We start from the raw sequence: 23,911 nt of genomic DNA, 5'->3' as shown, positions 1-23,911 counted from the left end.
GGGTCTGTAGCGTGGTAAAGCAGCAACTCTACCGCTACGATACCACACTGCCCAATAAATCGAAATGCAAATTGGTGTTATCAGTAAAAGTTATCAAGCTTTTTTATTAGTGTGAAGTTTGGAGGTTGGAGATACAGCATGGAACAGGCCCTTCGGCTCTTTGCTTGCATGTTGAACATCAAGCACACATTGACACTAGTTCTATGTTATCCTACTTTTGCATACACTCACTACGCACTAGGGGCAATTAAACAGAAGCTAATTAACCTACAAACCCGTACGTTTTTGGGATGTGGGAGAAAACCGGAGCATCCGGAGAAAACCCATGCGGTCATGGGGAGAACGTGCAAACTCCTCACAGTCAGCAATAAGAGGTCAGCTTCGAACGGGTTTCTGGTGCTGTGAGGCAGCAGCTCTACCAGCTGCGCCATTGTGACTCCCACAAGGCTGCTTTGCCATTTGGTAAGATTGTGCTTGACCTGAACTTTATCCTTAACTCCATTTCCTGCTTGGCGAGATAAACCTTAATTCTGCTGAATTGCAAATATCTTTCTCAGCCTTGAATCTATTCCATCCCCCCCCCCCCCCCCCCCCCCCAACCTCCCTCCCCCCACCTCCCTCCCTCCCAGTACAGCTCTCTGGGGAGAGAATTCCAGAGATTCACAAACCTTTGGCAGAGAAAGAAAATCCTACTCATCTCAGTCTTCAGTGGTTAACCATGTATCCTGAAACATTTCCGTGTATTAAATGCATGTGCGTGTATACGTGTGCACGGTTATATTTGAGGTTAATAGCTTATCCATGTTGATTTGATTTCAAAGTCATATGTGTAGGTATCTTTATTTTCCTTTGCAGTGCAGCTGTGTGCATCAAATACAATTCATTGTGTATAAATGTGTAATATAGTATAGCTCCCACCACCTTGGCTGAGTTCTGAAATACAATGCAAAGAGAAAGGAAGTACTTATGGAAAAAACTATCTCAGTGAGCTCCTGTTTAAAAAGAAGGAAAAACTATTTTTTATCACCGACACTGTGAAGTTCGATGTTCAAATTATTAATTGAAGTTGTATTGGTAATGTCACAATGTAATCAAAGTACTTGCATGCTTACAACTGGTTTATTTAAACAAACTGCGGAATAGTCGCACAGCCGTTGTATTGATGCCTTACAGTGCCAGAGACCTGTGTTCAATCCTGACTACGGGTGCTGTCTGTATGGTATTTCTACGTTCTCCCTGTGATCTTGTGCGTTTTTTCCGGCTGCTCCTGTTTCTTCCCACAGTCCAAAGACCTGCAGGTGCGTAGATTAATTGGCTTCTGTAAAATTGTTCGTAGTGCATAGGTTAAAACTTGTGTACTGGGATCCCAACCCAAAATGCCACCTATCCATGTTCTCCAGAGATGCTACCTGATCTGCTGAGTTACTCCAGCACTTTGTGTCTTTTTACTTTTTGTAAACCAGCATCTGCAATTTCTTCTCTCTACTACTTAATATGCCTTTCATTTTTTTACTTCAATCCAATGGGTTATAGTTTAGTTTAGTTTAGAGATATAGCGTGCAAACGGGCCCTTCGGCCCACTGAGGCCACAGTGGGTGCATGGGTGATCCATCAGTGATCACCCATACACTTTTTCTCTTCCACACACTAGGGACAAATTATACAAATTATACTACCCTACAAAACTGCACATCTTTGGAATGTGGGAGGAAACTGGAGCACCCAAGGAGCCCCATGTGGTCACAAGGAGAACGTACAAACTCTCCACAGACAGCACCCATAGTCAGCATTGAACCCAGGTCTCTGGCGCTGTAATGCAGCAACTCTATCACTGTGTCACTGTGCAACCGTCCATCACTCCTCTAGTAGAAGCAGGAGATGTAATGGTGGATCACCGAGGAGGGTTTATGGGATTAAACTTCAGAAGGCTGAACGACATTTGCAACAGTTGGGAGAATGGTGGCTCAGAATTTGACATTAGGTTAAAAGCTGAAGAGCTTCCGATTGTGGATATCTATCTCATTCTATTCATGCGAATAATGTTGTCACCATGCAGAAACAAGGAACTGCAGATGCTGGCTAATACACAACATGACACAAAGCACTGGAGTAACTCAGTGGGTCAGGCAGCATCTCCGGAGAACAAGAATAGGATGACATTTCTCAACTGGTTTCCTCCACATCCCAAAGACGGGTGGGTTTGTAGGTTAATTGGCCTCTGTAAAATTGCCTCTAGCATGCAGGACGTGGAAGAGAAAATTGGATAACATAGAACTGAGTCTGAAGAAAGGTCCCGACCCGAAACCTCACACATCCATGTTCTCCAGTGATGATGTCTGCCCTGATGAGTTACACCAAACCTTTTCCTGGAGAAGGCTCCAAACATGAAATGTCAACTATCTTACTCCAGCATTGTTTGTCCAAGAGAATATTGTTGCAAGCGTTTGTGTCTCATTAGTACATTTTCATGCTTATTTTCATTACTAACCATACTATGTACAAACGTCCAACAAAATGTAACATCTTCATATTTGAAATTCTGCTCATGTTAAATCAACAGAGAGGCTCCAGGAAGAGGATACCAGCTGTTCAGCGCTGGTGGCAAGAAACGTTTGTTCCTTGGAAAGTAATTAGCAGCAACCTGGTAATTCAAGCAGTTAAGTGGCTAACACTGAAGAGAAAGGTTATGTGCTGTACTCCTGGGGCAGCGTGCTGTCGGTCAGAGGTGCTTTGTGTTCTTGAGTTGACTTTGGGAAGATCCCGGTCTCAATCAGGCAAATCAGAAAATAAATCAGTGCCTGAAACCACTCAACTGAATCTCATGTGGTCACCAGCTAAATTGGGTTAAACAAGACCACACTGAAGTTCAGTTTAGTTTTAGTTTAGAGATACAGCACTGAAGCAGGCCCTTCGGCCCACCGAGTCCATACTGACCAGCGATCCCCGCACATGAACACTATCCTACACACACTAGGGACAATTTACAATTGTACCAAGCCAATTAACCTACAAACCTGTATGTATTTGGAGTGTGGGAGGAAACCAGAGCTCCTAGAGAAAATCCGCGCAGGTCGTAGGAAGAACGTACAAACTCCGCACAGCCAGCACCTGTGATCAGGATCCAATCCGGGTCTCTTGTGCTGTAAGGCAGCAAGTCTACGCTGCACCACCGTGCCATCTATGAGTCCTGGGAAGGATTGTCAGTGACCTCAGTGTGGACTCTTATATATTGGCGAGATCAAGATCAGACTGATCAACGGAATGGATTATATTTGGAATAATAGGAGAAGATACCAATTTAAATAAAGATCAAAATGTTTTTTTTAATTATGGGTTAATAATTGGAAAGAAATTGATACTTAAATTTTGGAAAAATACAACCACACCAACTGTTAAAATGTGGATTAGGAATATGATGGACATAGCACGCCTTGAAGAAATGAGACTCCGACTAATAGATAAATATGACCAATTCTTAAGGAGTTGGTCTCCTTTCATCGACTTTTTGGAATCATGTGATGCAGCGGTACCGTAAAGATTGCTGATTTCAGTTCATGACGCGGATAGATCTACATCTCCGAATACAGATTTGAAAAATTCTCTTTTAAGGGGCCTTCTCTTCTATTTCTACTTTCCACTTTCTCTCTTCCTTTTTTTATTTTTTTATATACACACTTCACGTTTTTCTACTCTCTACCATCTATTTTTCCACTTTTTCCTCTTTCTATTGTTTTCTTTTTCTTGTCTTGCTTACTTCCTTCTCATAACATAAAACTAGAGGTTGTACATAGAATGGATTACGGTATTACATAGTTGGCACCTAAAATTAGGTTCCACTGTACTGTTTTGTGCTGTATTAACTTCTAATAAAATAAACAACAAAAAAAAAAAAAAAAAAAAAAAAGATCAGACTGGCCGATTATTTCACAAAACACCTTCACTCAGTCTGCCTTCCCCAACGCAATCTGCCGGTTGCCAACATTTTAACTCTCCTTCCCATTCTGACCTTTCTGGCGTGTGTCTCCTCCATTGTCAGAGTGAGGCCACAAGCAAATTGGAGAAACAGCACCTCATATTTCACTTGGGCAGTGGTATGAACGTTGATTTCTTCATTTCAAGTAAACCCTGCATTCCCCCTCTCTCCACGCCTCCCCCACCCTAGTCATCCTGCCAGTTCCACTGTTCGCATCTATATAATCCCTTCATTATTACCTCTTCTACAGCCACCAAGGAACCATTTTGGGCTCCACTTTTCCTTGATCATCGCTGCCAGCTCGGATTTGTTCTGAACCTTTTCATACCTCTAGTTTCCTTCTAGCCCTGACTCTCAGTCTGAAGAAGGGTTTCGGCCCGAAACGTCACCAATTCTTCCTCTCCAGAGATGCTGCCTAACCCACTGAGTTACTCCAGGACTTTGTATCCATCTTCGGTGCAAACCAGCATCTTCAGTTCCTTCCTACACAGAACTGTCTGCAACTTAGTCTATCTCCTCAGTATCGAGCAGACAGTATATCAAAACTAATTCATCTCCCATGGGATTCTGTGGCAGCTCGTCCATTTATTGAACAGTTTCTTTACAAAAAAAATCAAATATAATACAGTATTACTTTGTATGAATAATCAACATAGATTTTTACTCCATTAACTCTTTGGGGGAAAAAAGAGACACAAAGAGCTCGATTGACTCAACAGGTCAGGCAGCATCTCTGGAGAAGTCTTTTCAGTCTGAAGAATGATCTTGACCTGAAATATCACCTATTCATGTTGTACAGAGATGCTGCCAGACCTGCTGAGTTGCACCAGCACTGTGTACATTTGTGTAAACCAGCCCTTTCTTGTTTTTACATCCCTTTCTTAAGTAAAGGAATAGTTGGATGTTTGATCTCACTATATAAGACAGTAACAAAACACACTGGAGTAAAATAAGGGGCTCTGTGCTATGACAGCTTCCATAGGACATCTGCCAAGTCACTCCAAATATAATAATTAAGAGTAGTTCATCTGAACTGTGTGTTTCGAATAAGCTTCGATAAGCATTGAAATGCACAGAAAACCTATGAAATAAAAACAGAAAATGAGGGAGATACTCAGCAAGTCAGGCAGCATCTGTGAAAGAGGAAACAGAATTAAACTGAATTAAACAGAATTCCCATGCAAACTGGAGGAGTGGCACCTCATAGTCTGCTTGTGTTGCTTATGGTCCAACAATGAATTCTTCCATTTCAAGCAATACCCCCTACCTCTGTGTAAGAAAGACCTGCAGATGCTGGATAAAATCGAAGGTAGACACAAAATGCTGGAGCAACTCAGCGGATGAGGCAGCATATATGGAGAGAAGGAATGGGTGACGTTTTGCGTCGAGACCCTTCTTCAGACCACTGTCATTTCTGAGTGTTGGATAGAACAACTGTACGGGTGATCGCTGGTTGACATGGACTCAGTCGGCCGTTGATCCTATTTCCATGATGTATCTTTAAACTAAAACATTTGATCAGATATCTAAATAGAAAGGGTTTAAAGGGCCAAATGTAGGTAATTGTCTTAAGAATGGTCCCGACCTGAAATGTCACCCATCATTTTACTCCAGAGATGCTGGCAGACCCATTAAGTTTTAACTAGCAGTTTGTGTCCATTAATGGCCCAATATGCCAACTTGGTCGGCATGGACAAGATTTGCGATTAGTTTATTGTCACATGTACAGTGCAAAGTTTTTGTTGCGTGCTAACCAGTCAATGGAAAGACAATACATGATTACATTCGAGTCATCCACATTGTACAGATACATGATAAAGGGAATAGCATGAATAACATTTAGTGCAAGATAAAGTCAAGTAAAGTCTGATTAATTGAGGTCAACGGTAGCTCAGGACTGCTTTCTAGTTGTTGGCTAGGTGGTTCAGTTTTCCTGATAAGAGCTGGGAAGAAACTGTCCCTGAATCTGGAGGTGTGTGTTTTCACACTTCTATAATTTTTGCCCGATGGGAAAGGGGAGAAGAGGGAGTGACAGGGTGAGACTCGTCCTTGATCATGCTGCTGGCCTTGCCGAGGCAGTGTGAGGTGTAAATGGAGGCAATTGTAGGAAGGTTGTGTGTGGTGTGTGTGTGTGTGTGTGTGTTGTGTGTGTGTGTGTGTGTGTGTGTGTGTGTGTGTGTGTGATGGTCTGGGTTGCATTCAAAATTCTCTGCAATACAAGCGGTCCAAATCAAAGATACTAGATACTAGCATCTTTGGTCCTAATGACCTGTTTCCCTTCTGTACAGCTCTATGACTCAATGGGGGGGACTAAAAAGACTTTCAGGAAAGAGTGAGGATGGATGAGAGAAGATGATTGAGTTTCAACTGTGACCTAGTGGCGATGTCAGCTGGTTGTCATCTGGACATCACTCACTCTTCCCTCCCCCTACCACAGCGAAACAATACTCTCTCTCTACCCTGTCGGCCATTGACCCGTTCAGCTCTTTCACAAACCACACGCAGTCTACCACAATATCTAAACCGAAATGTTGTTCTATCTCTGCCCCCCTCGGAATGCCGGAGTTAACAGCGTGCCTGTAAAGTCATCGCTTCCCGGGCAAGGGAACTTTAGTTGCTTGCCCCAGTTAATCAATAACTACAGAGCACATGAGTTTTCGATGCAAAATGATCCTGATCGATATTAAAGCATGCTATAAGTTCAGGAAGTGTAGGAAGGAACTGCGAATGCAGGTTTACACCGAAGATAGACATACAATGCTGTAGTCACTCAGCGGGACAGGCAGCGTCTCTTCTCCCCCCTGTCCTGCCGAGTTAGTCCAGCATCTAACCAGTGTGTTCGGGATTCACGGCGACAATATTCCATCTTTCTGGAATCAGTTATGGCCACTCCGCTGGCTTTGAGGCTCTTAATAAAACTGATACTACTTCTCCCTTCAAAAATAAAGTACAGAGCCAAACTTCATCGTTTGAACCTTCATCAGTTCATAAGTGCAAGGAACATTCAGCCCATCAAATCTACTTCTCATGGCTGATCTATCCTTCCCTCTCAACCCCCATTCTCCTGCCTTCTCCCCATTCTTCTGGTAAAAAGAATTCGCTTATGTACAGGGACTTGCCCTTGGCTTTACCGGCATGTCAAGGAACATCGTGCATTGAGACTGATGGATTTCATACATGGAAGTCTGGGTCCAGAAATGGGTTACCCTTTTTAAAAAAACTTCAGATAGTGTGAGACCCATTGGGGTGATAAACAGTCACAGCGAGCCGGACACACCACACGCCGTTACAGTCTGAATATCATGGTTGCAAGTTTAAAAGTAACGCCGCTTGCTTTCATTCCCTTAAAGTGAACCAGAGCCAAAATAAAGTGCAGGGAAACTTCAACGTTTGAACCTTGATCTGGTGAAAATAAATCGCTCATTTCACTGACCTCATCCCAACGTAAACACTCCCACCCCGCTCAAAACAAAATGTCCCTGTATTTTAACTTGAAGTATATATTTTCTATAAGAATTCGCTGCTCAAAGAAAGCCGCCGTGCAATAAAAGTCATCTCCCTCTTATGTTGTTCCTGCTTGCTTACTGGCAGTGTGTGTGTGTGAGTGTGTGTGTGTGTCAGAGGCGGGATTTGCAAGGTCTCCTGCCCCCGACTCAATAAACCATTGCAATTTTCACTTTCTTTCAAATAAACAGCTTCTTTCTTACCCCGGGCTGCCTCGGAGACAGCAATAAAACCTCGACATCGCTGATCAGTGAGAGTTTATTCCAGCCGCGTCCATTCTCTCCAAGTCAAGAGTGGCGGTCTGTGGTTTTCTGTTGATTAACTGGCCACACACACACACACACACACACACACCGAGTCCACGACGTGTCTGATAAACACACAGTATTCCAGGCACTGTTCACTCTCAAGAATGACAAGAATAGGCGGCCCCTTCACCAGAAGGCTGTAAACCTCCAAAATATTCTGCACACCACCCAACCCCCCTCCCTCCCAAACCTCCTCCACGTGTCCGTCATATCTAAGAGGCCAGAAATGTTGCTTGGCATTATTCTTATCGACACGGTCAATGAATTCCCTCACTTACTAGAAAGATGCCTTGAGGAAATGATATGTTTTTGGCAAGCATGGGTCTGTAGAAATGTTTGCTGTATATCAGCGGCTCCTGTCACTGGTTTCAAACCTCACCCCTGGCTTAATTCCAATTGTAAAACATTGCATACAACGTTACTTTAATCGCATTTCAAATTTCCAGGTTATATTCTGTTGACCGTATTTGTGTGGGGTTTATTTTAATTTAAATTCTTGTTAGGGCCCTGTGCTAGTTCTTCAGATTACTTTCTCTCACTTTAAACTGCAACTTTCTCCGGGGCGCCGGAGGTGGAGGGGAGACTTGATCGTGGTATATAAAATGATAAGAGGCATAGATAGTGTAGATAGTCAGAACCTTATTCCCAGGATGGAAATGTGATAGAAACATAGAAACATAGAAAATAGGTGCAGGAGTAGGCCATTCGGCCCTTCGAGCCTGCACCGCCATTCAATATGATCATGGCTGATCATCCAACTCAGTATCCCATACCTGGCTTCTCTCCAAACCTCCTGATACCTTCAGCCACAAGGGCCACATCTAACTCCCTCTTAAATATAGCCAATGGACTGGCCTCAACTACCTTCTGTGGCAGAGAATTCCACAGAATTCCTGTGTGTAAAATGTTTTTCTCATCTCGGTTCTAAAAGACTTCCCCCTTTTCCTTAAACTGTGACCCCTTGTTCTGGACATCAGGAACAATCTTCCTGCATCCAGTCTGTCCAACTCCTTAAGAATGTTATAAGTTTCTACAAGATCCCCCCTCAATCTTCTAAATTCTAGCGAGTTTTAAGGTGAAAGGGGCAAAGTTTAAAGGAGACGTACAGGCAAATATTTTACACAGAGGGTGGTGGGTGGCTGGAATGCACTGCTGGGGGTAGTGGTGGAGGCGGATACAATAGTGGTGTTTAAAAAAGAAGCTTTTGCATAGGCACATGGATATGGATGGAAACATAGAAACATATAAACATAGAAATTAGGCGCAGGAGTAGGCCATTCGGCCCTTCGAGCCTGCACCGCCATTCAATATGATCATGGCTGATCATCCAACTCAGTATCCCGTACCTGCCTTCTCTCCATACCTCCTGATCCCCTTAGCCACAAGGGCCACATCTAACTCCCTCTTAAATATAGCCAATGAACTGGCCTCAACTACCCTCAGTGGCAGAGAGTTCCAGAGATTCACCACTCTCTGTGTGAAAAACGTTCTTCTCATCTCGGTTTTAAAGGGTTTCCCCCTTATCCTTAAGCTGTGACCCCTTGTCCTGGACTTCCCGAACATCGGGAACAATCTTCCTGCATCTAGCCTGTCCAACCCCCTTAAGAATTTTGTAAGTTTCCATAAGATCCCCTCTCAATCTCCTAAATTCTAGAGAGTATAAACCAAGTCTATCCAGTCTTTCTTCATAAGACAGTCCTGACATCCCAGGAATCAGTCTGGTGAACCGTCTCTGCACTCCCTCTATGGCAATAATGTCCTTCCTCAGATTTGGAGACCAAAACTGTACGCAATACTCCAGGTGTGGTCTCACCAAGACCCTGTACAACTGCAGTAGAACCTCCCTGCTCCTATACTCAAATCCTTTTGCAATGAAAGCTAACATACCATTCGCTTTCTTTACTGCCTGCTGCACCTGCATGCCTACCTTCAATGACTGGTGTACCATGACACCCAGGTCTCGCTGCATCTCCCCCTTTCCCAATCGGCCACCATTTAGATAATAGTCTGCTTTCCCATTTTTGCCACCAAAATGGATAACCTCACATTTATCCACATTATACTGCATTGGTTTAGTTTGGTTTAGTTTTGTTTTGTCTATTGTCATGTGTACCGAGGTACAGTGAAATGCTTTTTTGTTGCATGCTATCCAGTCAGCGGAAACATGATTACAATCAAGCCATTCACAGTGTACAGATACAAAATAAAGGGAATAGCGTTTAGTGCAGGATAAAATCCAATCAATGATAATCCGAGGGTCTCCAATGAGGTCTCTAGTTGGTGGTAGGCGGATGGTTCAGTTGCCTGATAACAGCTGGAAAGAAACTGTCCCTGAATCTGGAGGTGTGCGTTTTCACGCTTCTATACCTCTTGCCTGACGGGAGAGGGGAGAAGAAGGATGAGACTCGTCCTTGATTATGCTGGTGGCCTTGAAGGATACGGATTGTATGCAGGTAGATAAGGGTTGGGCTTGGCATCATGTTCAGCACAGACATTGTGGGCTGAAGGGCCTGTTCCTTTGCTGTACAGTTCTATGCTCCATGTAACTTCTTTACCCTTTAAGACCTGCCCATTTTCTCAACATAAAAATAATTCACACAATCAGCTCAGCTCCAATAGACCATTGGACTATCTTTAATTGGATTTTACAAAACTTTATCCTGTCCACTATGGACAGCTTGATTTTAATCATGTGTAGTCTTTCTGCTGACTGAATAGCACGCAACAAAAAGCTTTTCACAGTACCTCAGTACACATGACAATAAACTAAACTAAATTAATTACTTAATCGACTTTTAATTGTTTTACAGTAAGAAGCATTCAAAATGTGTGAAAGACTTGTATGCCAGGGGTGTAATTTTAAAATTGTCATATGTTGTCAGGTTTTTGAGAGCAGGACTAGTTCCTTCTTCAGACTGAAGAAGGGTCTCGACCCGAAACGTCACCCATTCCTTCTCTCCAGAGATGCTGCCTGGCCCGCTGAGTTACTCCAGCATTTTGTGTCTATCTTTGATTTAAACCAGCATCTGCAGTTCTTTCCTACACACTAGTTCCTTCTTCCCCAGGTGAATGTGTTTCATCACAAGAGGCTTTATGCGAGGTCTTCGATTTTGGACCTGTATTTCATATACTAACAAAGGCATTGGGATTCATAAGATCATAAGACATATGAGTAGATTTAGGCCATTTGTCCCATTGAGTGTGCATCATCATTCAATCATGCCCTCTGATTCTTCCACTACTAGAAAATCCTATCCACATTCATTCTATCCAGGCCTTTCACTATACGGTAAGTTTCAATGAGATTCCCCTGATCGTTCTAAACCTCAGCGAGTGCAGGCCCAGAGCTATCAAATGCTCCTCATACATTAGCTCAGTCATCCCGGGATCATTTTTGTAAACCTCCTCTTGATCCTCTCCAATGTCAGCACATCCTCCGACAGATATGGGGTCTAATTGGGAAAATAGTATTCCATACATCTTTTTCTGTGTTAGAAGTGAGTGCAGGCAGTGACCCAGTGACAGCTAGTTCCATCCCAATATATCCAAACTCATGCATTACAACAATAACAATTAGCATTTATATGACTTCCTTAACATAAGGGATTATCCCATGGTGTAGAAGAAAACACTAAAGCACAGGCTACAGATCAAATGCAGGTAAATTAACTCATAGTCTTTTTCCCCAGAGGAGGAGAATCAAGAACGAGAGGGCACAGGTTTAAGAAGAGAGGGGAAAGATTTAATAGGAACCCGAGGGGCAACCTTTTCCACACAGAAAGTGGTGGGTACATGGAACAAGCTGCTACAGGCAAAAACCATAACATCATTTAAAAGTCATCTGGATAGGTATATGGATAGGAAATGTTGAGAGGGATATGGAACAAACAGCGATTCAGTTTTTTCCTGCACACTAGTTCCTTCTTCCCCAGGTGAATGTGTTTCATCACAAGAGGCTTTATGCGAGGTCTTCAATTTTGGACCTGTATTTCATATACTAACAAGGGCATTGGGAATTCATAAGATCATAAGTTTAATCAGTGATAAATGGGACTAGCTTAGATGGGGCATCTTGGTCGGCTTGGACAAGTTGGCTGAAGGGCCTGTTTCCGTGCTATATGACTGTGGTCATAATGAGCCAAAGGACCTAATACTCTGCTGTATGGCTATGATTTTTTTGCATTGCACGCCACAGAAAGTTTTAATTTAGCTTCATTTAGTTTAGTTTATTTTAGTTTATTTTAGAGATTGAGCATGGAAACCAATCCTTCTCCCCAATAGAGTCCACGCCGGCCATCGATCACCCATTCACATTAATTCTGTTATCGCACTTTCTCATCCACTTCCCACACACTAGGGGCAAATTTACAGAGGCCATTTAAACCAGCACGTCATTTGGATATGGGAGAAAACTGGAGCGCTCGGAGGAAACACATACAGGAAGAAGATGCAAGCTCCACACAGACAGCACCCGAGGTCAGGATCGATCCCGAGTCTCTGGTGCTGTGAGGTTATGTGATGAAAGGAAGAGTGAGCACAAAATTACAGACTTGGGGGATGCCAGAATTTTCAGAATTTTTGTAGTGGTGAAGGAAGTTACAGTGGGAATGAGACTCGGAGCAAGTGGTCAAACATAAGGACATTTATGGTAGACAAAAGGAACTGCAGATGGTGGAATCTTGTGCTGAACACCAAGTGCTGGAGTAACTCAGCGAGTTAGGCAGCATGTTGTTTAAGAAGGAACTGCAGATGCTGGAAAATCGAAGGTGGACAAAAGTGCTGGAGAAACTCAGCGGGTGCAGCAGCATCTATGAAGCGAAGGAAATAGGAAACGTTTCTTCAGAGTTAGGCAGCATTTTTGGAGGACATAATGGGTGACACTTCAGCTCAGTCCAAAGATGGTTCCTGATCCATAATGTCACCGATCATGTCCTCCAGATATGCTGCCTGACCCGTTGAGTTACTCCTGCACTTTGCGTAAAACATTTAAAATCTTGTCCCACCAAGACCGAAGAGACTGGACACAGGAGTGACAGGCAAACAGGTTTAGTGAGGCAAGATAAGGACAAAAACTTTAAATATTCACATTAAGTGGCAGATGGAAGCCGGGGAGGAAATCATTGCAAAAGCTGAAAAATAATACTTTCAACATAATGCTTTTAACCTGTCACATGGAACAGCGGACTATGACTCAGACACATCTGATCTAAAAATGATTAGGATCATGTTTCCGTGAGGGATGGAAAGGCCATCTGTACTATTAATGAATAATGAATAACTGAGTCGACCCAGAAAGGAAGAGGTTCGGGCTAAAGATACAGTCTTTACGGAATGACCCAACTAACATCATAAATTTAAACCAATATCAAAAAGAACACTGTGCATCTCAGGAAGGATGCAGTGGCTTTGGTGAGGTTGCTGTACATAGCGGCCACAATTATACTGTAAAATTAGTCAGCAATTATTGTATTGGAGATGCAAGGAACTACAAATGTTGGAATCGTGAACAAAACACGTGCTTGAGGAACTCAGCAGGTCAGGCAGCATCTGTGGAAGGAATGGACAGGCGAAGTTTTGGGTCAGGACCTTTCTTCAGACTGATTGAAATAGTGGGAAAGAAAGCTGGGTGAGAGAGGCGGGGGCTCAGGAAAGAGAGAAGGAGTAGGGGGCTTTTTTTTGTAAACACTACATTTTCCAATTTCAAGTACTACACCCCCACCCTTCTTAGGATGGCCATTGTGTACAGATCGCACAAGCTCTGCAAAGCAGTCACCTCCATTATGCTTGGTCTCCATCTCCATCACCTCCATCATGCTTGCCGATGTAGAGGAGGCCTCTTCAGGAGCAATGAATGCAGCTGGCAATGTTGGAGGAGATGTAGATGAATCTTTGCCTCACCTGTAAGGGCGATGTGACTCACTCCAGCTTTCTCCCCCTATTTCAATCAGTCTGAATCAACCCCAAAACATTTCCTACATGTCCTCCAGAGATGCTGACTGACCCACTGAGTGACTCCAACACTTTCTGTTTGGTGTTCTGTCTAAACCCGTCATGATCCTGCACACCTCCCCCCAGAGGACCTGAAGGCTCAGCGGTCCGCGGAATGGGGAGGGAGCAGCTGAATACGCTGGATGTGATGAACAAGAGCTGGTAGGAGGGTGAACCAGGGCAATACCTCCAGCTGCTTCAAAGTCCACTGTAGGAGGTGCCCCCAGGGCACAAAGATGGCCGGGCGAAGAGAGAAGAGGGACATCGGTTTGCGGGCCGACCCGGTTGAAGGTGATGGAGGAAGGGGCTGCAGGAGGCTGGGGCTTACCTGGATCAGGAACTGCTCCAGTAGACCAAGCGTACAGGTGGACAGTGGCGCCAAAACATGGAGGCACACGCATGTGTAAATATGCAAGAGGAATTTCACTGTGCAGTTGCACATGTAACAAATAAAACATAATGGAACCATTGAAATCCCCTCTCAGCACTTCAGAACAAACTGGGTCTCTCTAGTTTAATCTTACTGCTGAAATCCCTCAGACCTATAACCCTTCAGACGGAATCAGTCTGAAGAAAGGTCCTAACCCTAAATGTCGCTATTCATTCCCTCTAACAATGTTGCCGTACCCACTGAGTTCCTCCAGCATATTGTGGTTTGCTCAAGATTCCAGCACCTGCAATTCCTTGTGACTCACATAACTCTCTACTGTGCCCCTCACTGACTGACAGATCTTTGCTCCAGTATTCCTTGGAAACAGTTCTATCTTCCAATAATGCCGTCTTGTCATTTTGGTGGGATGGATGGAATGTTGGTTCATTCCTGAATTTCCCCAATACATATTCTGCCACTTCCTGAACAGAAAATAAAAAAAAATATATATATATATTGAGGTGTGCCAGAGTATTTCAATCCATACAAAGTGCTTTTGTTGCAAAATGATTTTAATCAACTCTTATGGAGGGATTCAGGATTTTCAAACCTGCATTTGATTTTCCAGTATTTGCTTTTTAAAACAAAATATAGACAGAGAAAGCTGGAGTAACTCTGTGGGCCAGACAGCATCTGGAGAAAATGAATAGGAGACATTTCAGGTCAGGACCCTTCTTCAGGCTTTTTTTAAAATATTTTTTTTAGTTTAGTTTAGAGATACAACATGGAAACAAGACCACGCTGACCATTGTTTACCCATTCACGCTGGTTTATGTTATCCCACTTTCTCATCCACTCCTTATGCACTAAGGGCAATGTACAAGAGCCACTTCACCGACAAACCTGCATGTCTTTCCATTGACTCGATAGCATGCAACAAAATGCTTTTCACTGTACCTCGGTACACATGGCTATAAACGAAACTAAAGTAAATGGGAAGCACGGTGGCGCAGCGGTAGAGTGGCTTCCTTACAGCGCTTGCAGCGGCAGAGACCCGGTTACAGGTGCTGTCTGTACAGAGTTTGTACATTCTCCCCGTGACCGTGTGGGTTTTCTCCGAGATCTTCGGTTTCCTCCCATACTCCAGACGTACAGGTTTGTAGGGTAATTTACTTTGTGTAAGTGTAAAAAAATTGTCCCTCGTGTGTGTGTGTGTGTGGGATAGTGTTAATGTGCGGGGATTGCTGGTCGGTGTGGATTCAGTGTGCCGAAGAGACTGTATCTCTAAACTAAACTAAACTAACAAAAAACGAAATTAAACTAAAACTAAACTACAGAGAGCCAATTAACCTACAAACCCGCATGTCCTTGGGATGTGGGAGGAAATCAGAGCACCCAGAGGAAACACAAGCAGTCACGGGGAGAACGTGCAGACTCCACACAGTCAGCATCCATGGCCAGTATTGAAACCGATGGCCTGGCACTGTGAGGCAGCAACTCTTCCAGCTGCGCCACTGTCTACTCTCTGGTCGATGGTAATACACTGTTGGGAGGTGTTAATTACATTACTGACCTGTTGATCGAGGATACACTAATTTCAACCACATTTACATTGTTGGTGGATAGTCAGTGGTGGTAATTTGCTTATGCAGCATGTTGAGGAAGTGATAGTCTAGATTAATTATATCTAGGAGCTCATTATCTGCTGATTTACAGTGGAATTGCTTATGAATGGCTGTCTATTGCCCTTCAGTGAGTTTGTTCCTCTGGTAAATCAGCCCAAGACTTAACAAAGGATGAAATAGATTTTTTTCTTCTGGCTTTGTAATCCCAGTCCAAAGCAGTAACACCCTTCTCACTGAGTCAGTCACCTCATCCTGATGGCTGCTTTCGAATTTGGCTGCATCAGGCTGTGTGCAGAGCCAAAGCATGTTGGCACCAAGTGTCATTACCTGCTGAGGTTCTACCTGTCCCCAGTGTTGCGAAAGATGGGCCTGGCACCAATGCCACGCAATGTGCCAGTCAGTTAGACATTGCCACACCATCTGTCCCTTGTGGAAAGGTTCTTCCAGACCAACACATTTGGCCACAAGTCCATCAGGCAGTTATCAGCACAGAACATCCTGGAGACACTGCAGGACTCGATGGATCCTGTGGTGTGGTTCCCAGAGCAGACTGCCCAGTTTGTCTGGCAAAATGCCTCGTCGCTAGATGTCACCAGCAGGCAACAATACCTGGCTTGGCAGGCGGTGAGAGGGATCCTCCCAGTCAGATGCTTCCTGCACTGCCAGAATCTTACTACCGATGCAGGCTGTCCTCAAGATGACTGCTATGGAGAGGAGACGATTGCCCACATCTTTGCAGAGTGTGGATTTGCAAAGAGGGTTTGGAGTAGGTTGCAAGGGTCCTTGTCATGGTTCATCAGGAACTGCTCCATAAGCGAGGACTCTCTGGTTTACGGGCTTTTACCAGGGACACATTTGGAGATGGACATCAAGTGCTGCTGGAAGATCATCAACTCAGTGAAAGATGCTCTTTTCTGTTTGAAACTTGTTGATCTCCCAGCAGAGCGAGATATCCTTCAGGGAACGTTGCTGACTGTACACAAAAATGCTGGAGAAACTCAGCGGGTGCAGCAGCATCTATGGAGCGAAGGAAATAGGCAACGTTTCGGGCCGAAACGCTGCCTATTTCCTTTGCTCCATAGATGCTGCTGCACCCGCTGAGTTTCTCCAGCATTTTTGTGTACCTTCGATTTTCCAGCATCTGCAGTTCCTTCTTAAACACAATGTTGCCGACTGGCCCGTTCCAGGATGCAGGAGTTGTTGCTGAGGGATGCACTGAAGCTCGGTGCAGCCAACGCCAAAGCTCTGTGGTGGAGGACCACGGTCTAGGGTCCTTCTGCTGTTGGACATTGAGAGGGAGAGTCCAGCGGACACACCCCCCAAATAACACAAGGTATATCACCCCAAGGGGCCATATGCGTGACAAGGGTGTTTGGTTTAAGGATAGTTGCAAACATTACTGAGTATGAAACTAATCAACATCTAGATGCTGAGTCTGAAGAAGGGTCTCGACCCGAAATATCAGCTATCCATGTTCTCCAGAGATGCTGCCCGGCCTGTTGAATTACTCCAGCATTTTGTACGGACACAATTAGACACTCCAAAAGGGAACAGGTTTGTTGGCTAATTAACTTTGGTAAAATTGTAAATTGTCCCTTGTGTGTAAAATAGTGTTAGTGTGCGGTGATCTCTGGTCAGTGTGGACTCGGTTGGCTGAAGGGCCTGTTTCTGTGCTGTATCTCTAAACTGAACAAAGATAAAATGCGTTTAAAATGTCAAAAGATATTTCTATATTTCTTTGAATTAATTTTTGGAAGTTCCAGAAAATAACATGACATAGAAACTCGATACAACATGCAAATAGTTTATTTAATAATACAATATTAATGGTATTAACTTTTAAGGATTTTACTTTTATTTGCATTGGATATCACCCTTATTAGAATGTTGAGCTGTATTTAATATTCCATAGTTCATAGGAAGGTCTGTAGCAAATGCACAGAGAAACTACTCATTAAACTAATGAAAGGAAGTCATCCATCAACCATGTGTAAACATGCAGAATTATCAGCAGGAAAGATGAATGTTTTCCTGTTTCTTGAAAATGCTGGATGGCTTTTGGATGGTATCAAGTTCATGATACTTTACTGAAGCAAATCTATTTTCTAAAGGGTAATATCACATTTTTAAATTGCATTGTTTGCTATTACAACTTAATTCACACATTTTATGACAATCTACTTGCTTTCCTTTAAATGAATGCACAGGGCAGATTTAAGGAACATTAACTTTTAACGTGCAGTTTTGATAACTCAATGCGTGTGCATCCAATTGAGTTATTCTGCCCATTAACTTTAAAGGAAGATCACTATTTAACCCTTGTGGCCCCTGAACTTAAAACCTAATCTTCCCTCCTGACAGACAGTACTTTGAATGAGAATATGTGACATTTGATCCTTTGGACATCTTTACCCTTTAGATGAATGCTACCAATTCTTCAAAGTTATTAATCAGAATTAATCTATGAATTTTAGATGTTGACAGAACAAAACCCATAATACTGTCCATCACTTATGTTCATAATTCATAGGTGTAGAATTAGGCCATTCGGCCCATCAAGTCTACTAGGCCATCCAATAATGACATCTATCTTTCAACACCATTCTCCTGCCTTCTCCCCATAACCCTGATACCTTTACTGATCAAGAGTTTATAAATCTCTGCCTTAAAAATATCCCTTGACTTGGCTTCCCCCGCCATCTGTGGCAATGAATTCCACAGATTCACCACCCTCTGACCCAAGAATTTCCTCCTCATCTTTCTAAAGGTAAATCCTTTTATTCTGAGGCTGTGCCCTCTAGACCTAGACTTTCCCACTAGTGGAAACATCCCCTCACATCTACTCCATCCAGGCCTTTCACTATTTGGTACATTTCAATGAGGTCCTCCTCGTCCTTCTAAACTCCAGTGAGTTCAGGCGCAGTGCCATCAAGCACTCATCATATGTTAACCCAATCATTCTGGGATCATTCTCGTAAACCTCCTCTGGACCCTCTCCATTGCCAGCACATCATTCCTCAGATATGGGGTCCAAAATTGTGCTGGAAAACTTGAAAAACGGCATTTTGTTCCCCATTGAGATACCCTATCTTTGTGCAAAGAGTGTTCATCACCGAGGGAGGCCCATGGAAATGCTTTTGATGAAATGGCATAACATTATGAGAAGCATAGATTGGGTAGATAGTCAACATCTTTTTTTTGCCATGGTAGGGAGTATCAAAAACAGAAGGTTTAAGGTGAGAGTTATACAGGGGAGATGAAGGGCACGTTTTTTAGACTGAGAATGGTTGATGTCTGCAATGACCTGGCAGGGGAAGCAGTGATGTCAATCCAATCACTATGTTGGACAGATACTTCAAAAAGCAAGGTATAAAATTTTGTCTGTTCCTTTTCTTTGGATCGCAATGAGGCTTCAAGAATTAGAACATAGACCAGTACAGCATAGGAACAGAACCTTTGGCCCACCATAATGCCAAGTTCAACTAATCTACTCTGCCTGAACGTAATTAATTTCCCGCCATTCCCTGCACCTCCATGTGTCCTAAAAGCCCCTTAAACACCACTATCGTATCAGACTCCACCACCATCCCCTGCAGCGAGTTCCAGACACTCACCACTTTCAGTGTAAAAATACATGTCCTGCACACTTCCTTTAAACTTTGCCACTCTCACCTTGAAGCCATGTCCTCCAGTCTTTGACATTTCCACCCTGGGTAAAAAAACTGCCTTTTGTATCTAAGCCTCACAGTTTTATATACTTCTATCAGGTCTCCCTTCAATCTCTAGCATTACAGATAAAACATGGCCTTTGTAGAATTGGCCTTGCGTCTGTGTTTTGTTGTCAATGGACCTGTTGGTCATTCCAACTTATAACACAGTGGCAGTACGGGATAAATGACTTTAATTTTGTATTTTGTGGAGGACAATTAACAAAACTGAGCACATATCGCAATTTCCCCAACTTAGTTCATTATAACACTGGGATGCATTACCAAACCATAGGTACCAGCAGAATAAATGCCAATGAACAATCAATAAATCTTACTCGAGAAAGCAGAGTGAGACGAGACTCTTGAGAATCTTTCTCATTAGAACATGAAACTCCACTTTGACCTTTGCTTTAACCTTTCACCTCCAACCTTTCACCCGTACAATATCAAATGAATAACAAAAATTGCAAAAATTGACCGACATATCCAATAATAATTCATTTCATGCAATATTGTGCGCACTTAAAGTCAGTGACAATGATATTTTCAAATGTCACATCGCTATTGTGGACAAGAAATGTATATTTAGGGACTTATCTTTCAAGAGACTTTTTAATAAAGGCCTGATCATCGCAATCCAACTGGAAACTTTTCTGTGCCGTCTATTTTAATTTATTTATTGCGTGGCTCAAACATACTTTTGACTTTACTTTAGAGATACATTGTGGAAACATGCCCTTGGGCCCACTGAGTCCACGCTGACTAGTGATCAACCCAAAGACAAGCACTATCCTACACCCCAGGGACAATTTACAATTTTACCAATTCACTTACAGACCCACACATCTTTGGAATGTGGGAGGAAACCCGAGAAAATCCACACAGTCACAGGGGGAATGTACAAACTCCGTACAGACATCACCCGTAGTCAGGATAGGATCGGACCCGGGCCTCTGGCTCTGTAAGGCAGCAACTCTACTGATGCACCACTGTGCCACCCCTCATTGGTTTATTGATTTATTGCAGCTTGCTGCATTATTTCAGGGTGTTTCTCGCCATTGTGGTGTCTGTAAGTTCTCCCTGTGACTGCGTGGGTTTGCTCCTGGTGCTCCGGTTTCCCCCCACATCCCAAACATGGAAGTTGGTAGGTTAATTGGCCCCTGTAAACTGTCCCTAGGTGTAAGACTAGGCGCTGGCAGCAGCCTCTACCTACAGCCTGTCTGTTATTTCAATCTTTTATTTTTTTATTTTTAGTTAGTCTAAAGTTTTGTGTTGGGGGAAACTTTAACTTTTCTATGTGGGGGAGGGGGGGCAGGGTAAGGGGGAAACCGTTTCCCAGTCTCTTCCTGGCGGGGACGCGACTATTTCTCCGAGTCGCGTCCTCGCCCCCCACCTCGCAGCCTACCAGCTGGATCGGAGCGGCCTTTCCTGCCGGGGACCGGGAACCGGACTGGGGCTGCTACAGCGGCGGCGCAGCGCTGGAGTCACCACAGAGCGGGCGATGCCTACCTGGGTCGCTGTTTGGAGCTCCGAAGCGTTGGGCCGCTCTTCCAACATCGTGGAGCTCTGGTGCAGAGAGCTTCCAACGCGGGCGGCGCTGAACAACATCGTGGAGTCCTGGGGCGCCTTGCAGAGGGCCGCCAGCAGCAGTCTCCACCCGGCGCGGCCAACGGACTTTGGGAGCCGCTGACTCCAGTAGGAGGGGGCCGACTCTGTGTCCACGCCGCTGAGGATGTCCCGCAGCCCCGACGTCGGACTTGTATCGCCCCGGCGAGTGGTCCTGGACATCGGGCCGCCCGTAGCTGCAACTGCGGAGGGCAGGGGGGAGGCCCTGACCACGGGGAACAGTGGAGGAAGAGACTGACTTTGGTGCCTTCCCACACAGTGGGAAACTTTGATTGTGCTGTGTGGGGATGTTTTATGTCAAATTCTATAGTGTGTTGTGCTCTTTATTTTTATTGTATGGGAATTTCATTTCACTGTGCCATCTGGCACATGTGACAATTAAATGTATCTTGTATCTTGAAGATGTGGAACTAGTGTATGAGTGGTCGATGCTCGTCAAAGGGCAGTTTCTACGCGGTGTCTCTAAACTAAACTTTAAAATAAGCAGGAGTAACCAAGAGGCCCTTCAAGATGGCCTGTGATTTCATCTGATTTTAGAACATGGAACAGAGAAAAGTACGGCACAGGAACAATGTCCCTGCTAAACATGATGCCAAGTTAAACTAATCTCTGCCTCCATATGATCCATTCCCTCCATTCCCTGCCTATCCAAAAATCTTCTAAAAACCTCTGCCGTATCTGCCTCCACCACCACCCCTTGCAGCGTGTTCCAGGCACCCACCACCCTCTGTGTAAAAAATCTACCCTGCACATCTCCTTTAAAATTTCTTCCTCTTACGTTAACACTTTTCCCTCTGGTCTGGTATTTCCAACTTGGGAAAAAGGGCCTGACTGTCTGTTTGTATCTCATGATTTTATACACTTCAAAAAGGTCTTCACTCAGCCTCCAGCACTCCAGAGAAAACAATTCAAGTTTGTCCAACCTCTCCTTACAGTCAGAGCCCCCTGATCCCAGCAGCATTGTGTAGATCATGGCTAATCCATGTCCATGTTGGCATCAGCTGTGCTGACTTGTGTAACAGTCATTTCCTGAGAATCACGGACCATTCTCTCCCCAGCCACTTCCGCTTTTCCCCTCCCCAATCAGGCAAGAGATACACATGAGAAAATGCACCCCTCCAGATTCAGAGATAGTTTTTTCCCAGCTGTTATCAGGCAACTGAATCATCCTATCACCAGCTAGAGAGTAGTCCTGATCATCCACCTACCTCATTGGAGACCCTCGGACTATCTTTAATCGGACTTTACTGGACTTTATCTTGCACTAAGCGTTATTCCCTTTATCATGTATCTATACACTGTGGATGGGTTAACATATATTCCTTCTGCTGACTGGTTAGCACACAACTGACTATCGTTGACATTGTGGCTGCCTCTGAAGCCATTTCACATTGGAAAATAGCGCACAATGCATATTATGTTATGCTTACAATATTGAAAAGATAATCGTATCACTAGGAGTTGCATAATCACAGCATCTTACAGCAGAGAAGGAGGCCAGGGACAATAGAAATGGCATCTGCTAGAATCTTGAGGAAGACCAAAGTGCTGGAAGAACTCAATGGGTCAGCAACATCTGTGGATGGAATAGACAGGATGTTTCGGGTCAGGACCCTACCTCAGACTGATTGAGAAGTAGGCAATTTCACCTATTATACTTATTCTGGACTAACCATACAGTTATGGAGTCATATACCATGGAAACAGCCCCTTTGGCGCATCTTGGTCACCATGAACAAGTTGGGCCAAAGGGGCTGTTTCCATGGTATATGACTCCATAACTGTATGGTTAGTCCAGAATAAGTATAATAGGTGAAATATGTATAATATGTTCATGGCGACCAAGATGCCTTGTCTATACTTGTAGCACCAATCTAGAGGAGGAGTTTATATTCCTCTAAACTTTTTCTGTCCATGCAACGGTCCAAATCTGTTATAAATGTAGTTAAAGTACCTGCCTCAACTACCTCCTCTGGCAGCTTTTTCATATACCCACCACTCTCTGTGTGCAAAAAGTTGCCTCACAGGTTCCTATTACATCTTGCCCCTCTCGCCTTCAAATTTTCCCCTCTCATAAGATCATATCATAAATGATACAAGTAGATTTAGATCATTCAGCCCATCAAGTCTACACCATTCAATCATGGCTGATCTATCTCTCCCTCCTAACACCATTTTCCTGCTTTCTACGGGTGGACAGAGCCTATGATGGACTGGACAGTGTTTACTACTTTTTGTAATCTTTTCCTCTCCAGGGAGCTCAAGTTGCCGAATCAAGCCACGATGCAACCAGTCAGCATGCTCTCTACTGTGCACCTGTAGAAGTTAGAGAGAGTCCTCCTTGACAAACCGACTCTCCGTAATCTTCTCAGAAAGTAGAGGCTCTGATGTGTTTACTTTATGATTGCATCAGTGTTCTCGGACCAGGAAAGATCTTCAGAGATATGCACGCCCAGGAATTTAAAGCTCTTGACCCTCTCCACCATCGACCCGTTGATATAAACGGGACTGTAGATCCCCATCCTCCCCCTTCCAAAGTCCACAATCAGTTCCTTGGTTTTGCTGGTGTTGAGGGCCAGGTTATTGTGCTAGCACCATTTGGTCAGTCGGTCGATCTCTCTTCTGTACTCTGACTCATCCCCATCAGTGATACATCCCACAAAAGTGGTGTCATCAGCGAACTTGATGATGGAGTTCGCACTATGACCGGCTACGCAGTCATGAGTATAGAGTGAGTACAGCAGGGGGCTAAGCACGCAATCTTGAGGTGCTCCCATGCTGATTGTTATCAAGGTTGACACATTTCC

At 44.0% G+C, this 23,911-nt stretch overlaps 1 protein-coding gene across 2 annotated transcripts in view; it reads right to left on the bottom strand.

Moving 5' to 3' along the window:
- The window catches only part of zgc:66433 (uncharacterized protein LOC321250 homolog), a 62,040-nt gene extending 54,100 nt beyond the window's left edge, over positions 1-7,940 (bottom strand). Inside the window, exon 1 of one of the 2 annotated variants that reach the window (XM_055644004.1) lies at positions 7,681-7,940. In XM_055644004.1, the coding sequence (XP_055499979.1) occupies positions 7,681-7,718 (38 nt within the window). In that variant the 5' untranslated portion in view covers positions 7,719-7,940. The remainder of the gene's footprint in view (positions 1-7,680) is intronic. The other variant, XM_055644003.1, reaches the window with a different exon arrangement.
- Between the last annotated feature and the right edge of the window lie 15,971 nt (positions 7,941-23,911).

The sequence above is a fragment of the Leucoraja erinacea genome, chromosome 12, assembly GCF_028641065.1.
Source record: "Leucoraja erinacea ecotype New England chromosome 12, Leri_hhj_1, whole genome shotgun sequence".
NCBI lineage: Eukaryota > Metazoa > Chordata > Chondrichthyes > Rajiformes > Rajidae > Leucoraja > Leucoraja erinaceus.
The sequence above is the reverse complement of the archived record's forward strand: the minus strand, read 5'-3'. Positions and strand labels throughout refer to the sequence as shown.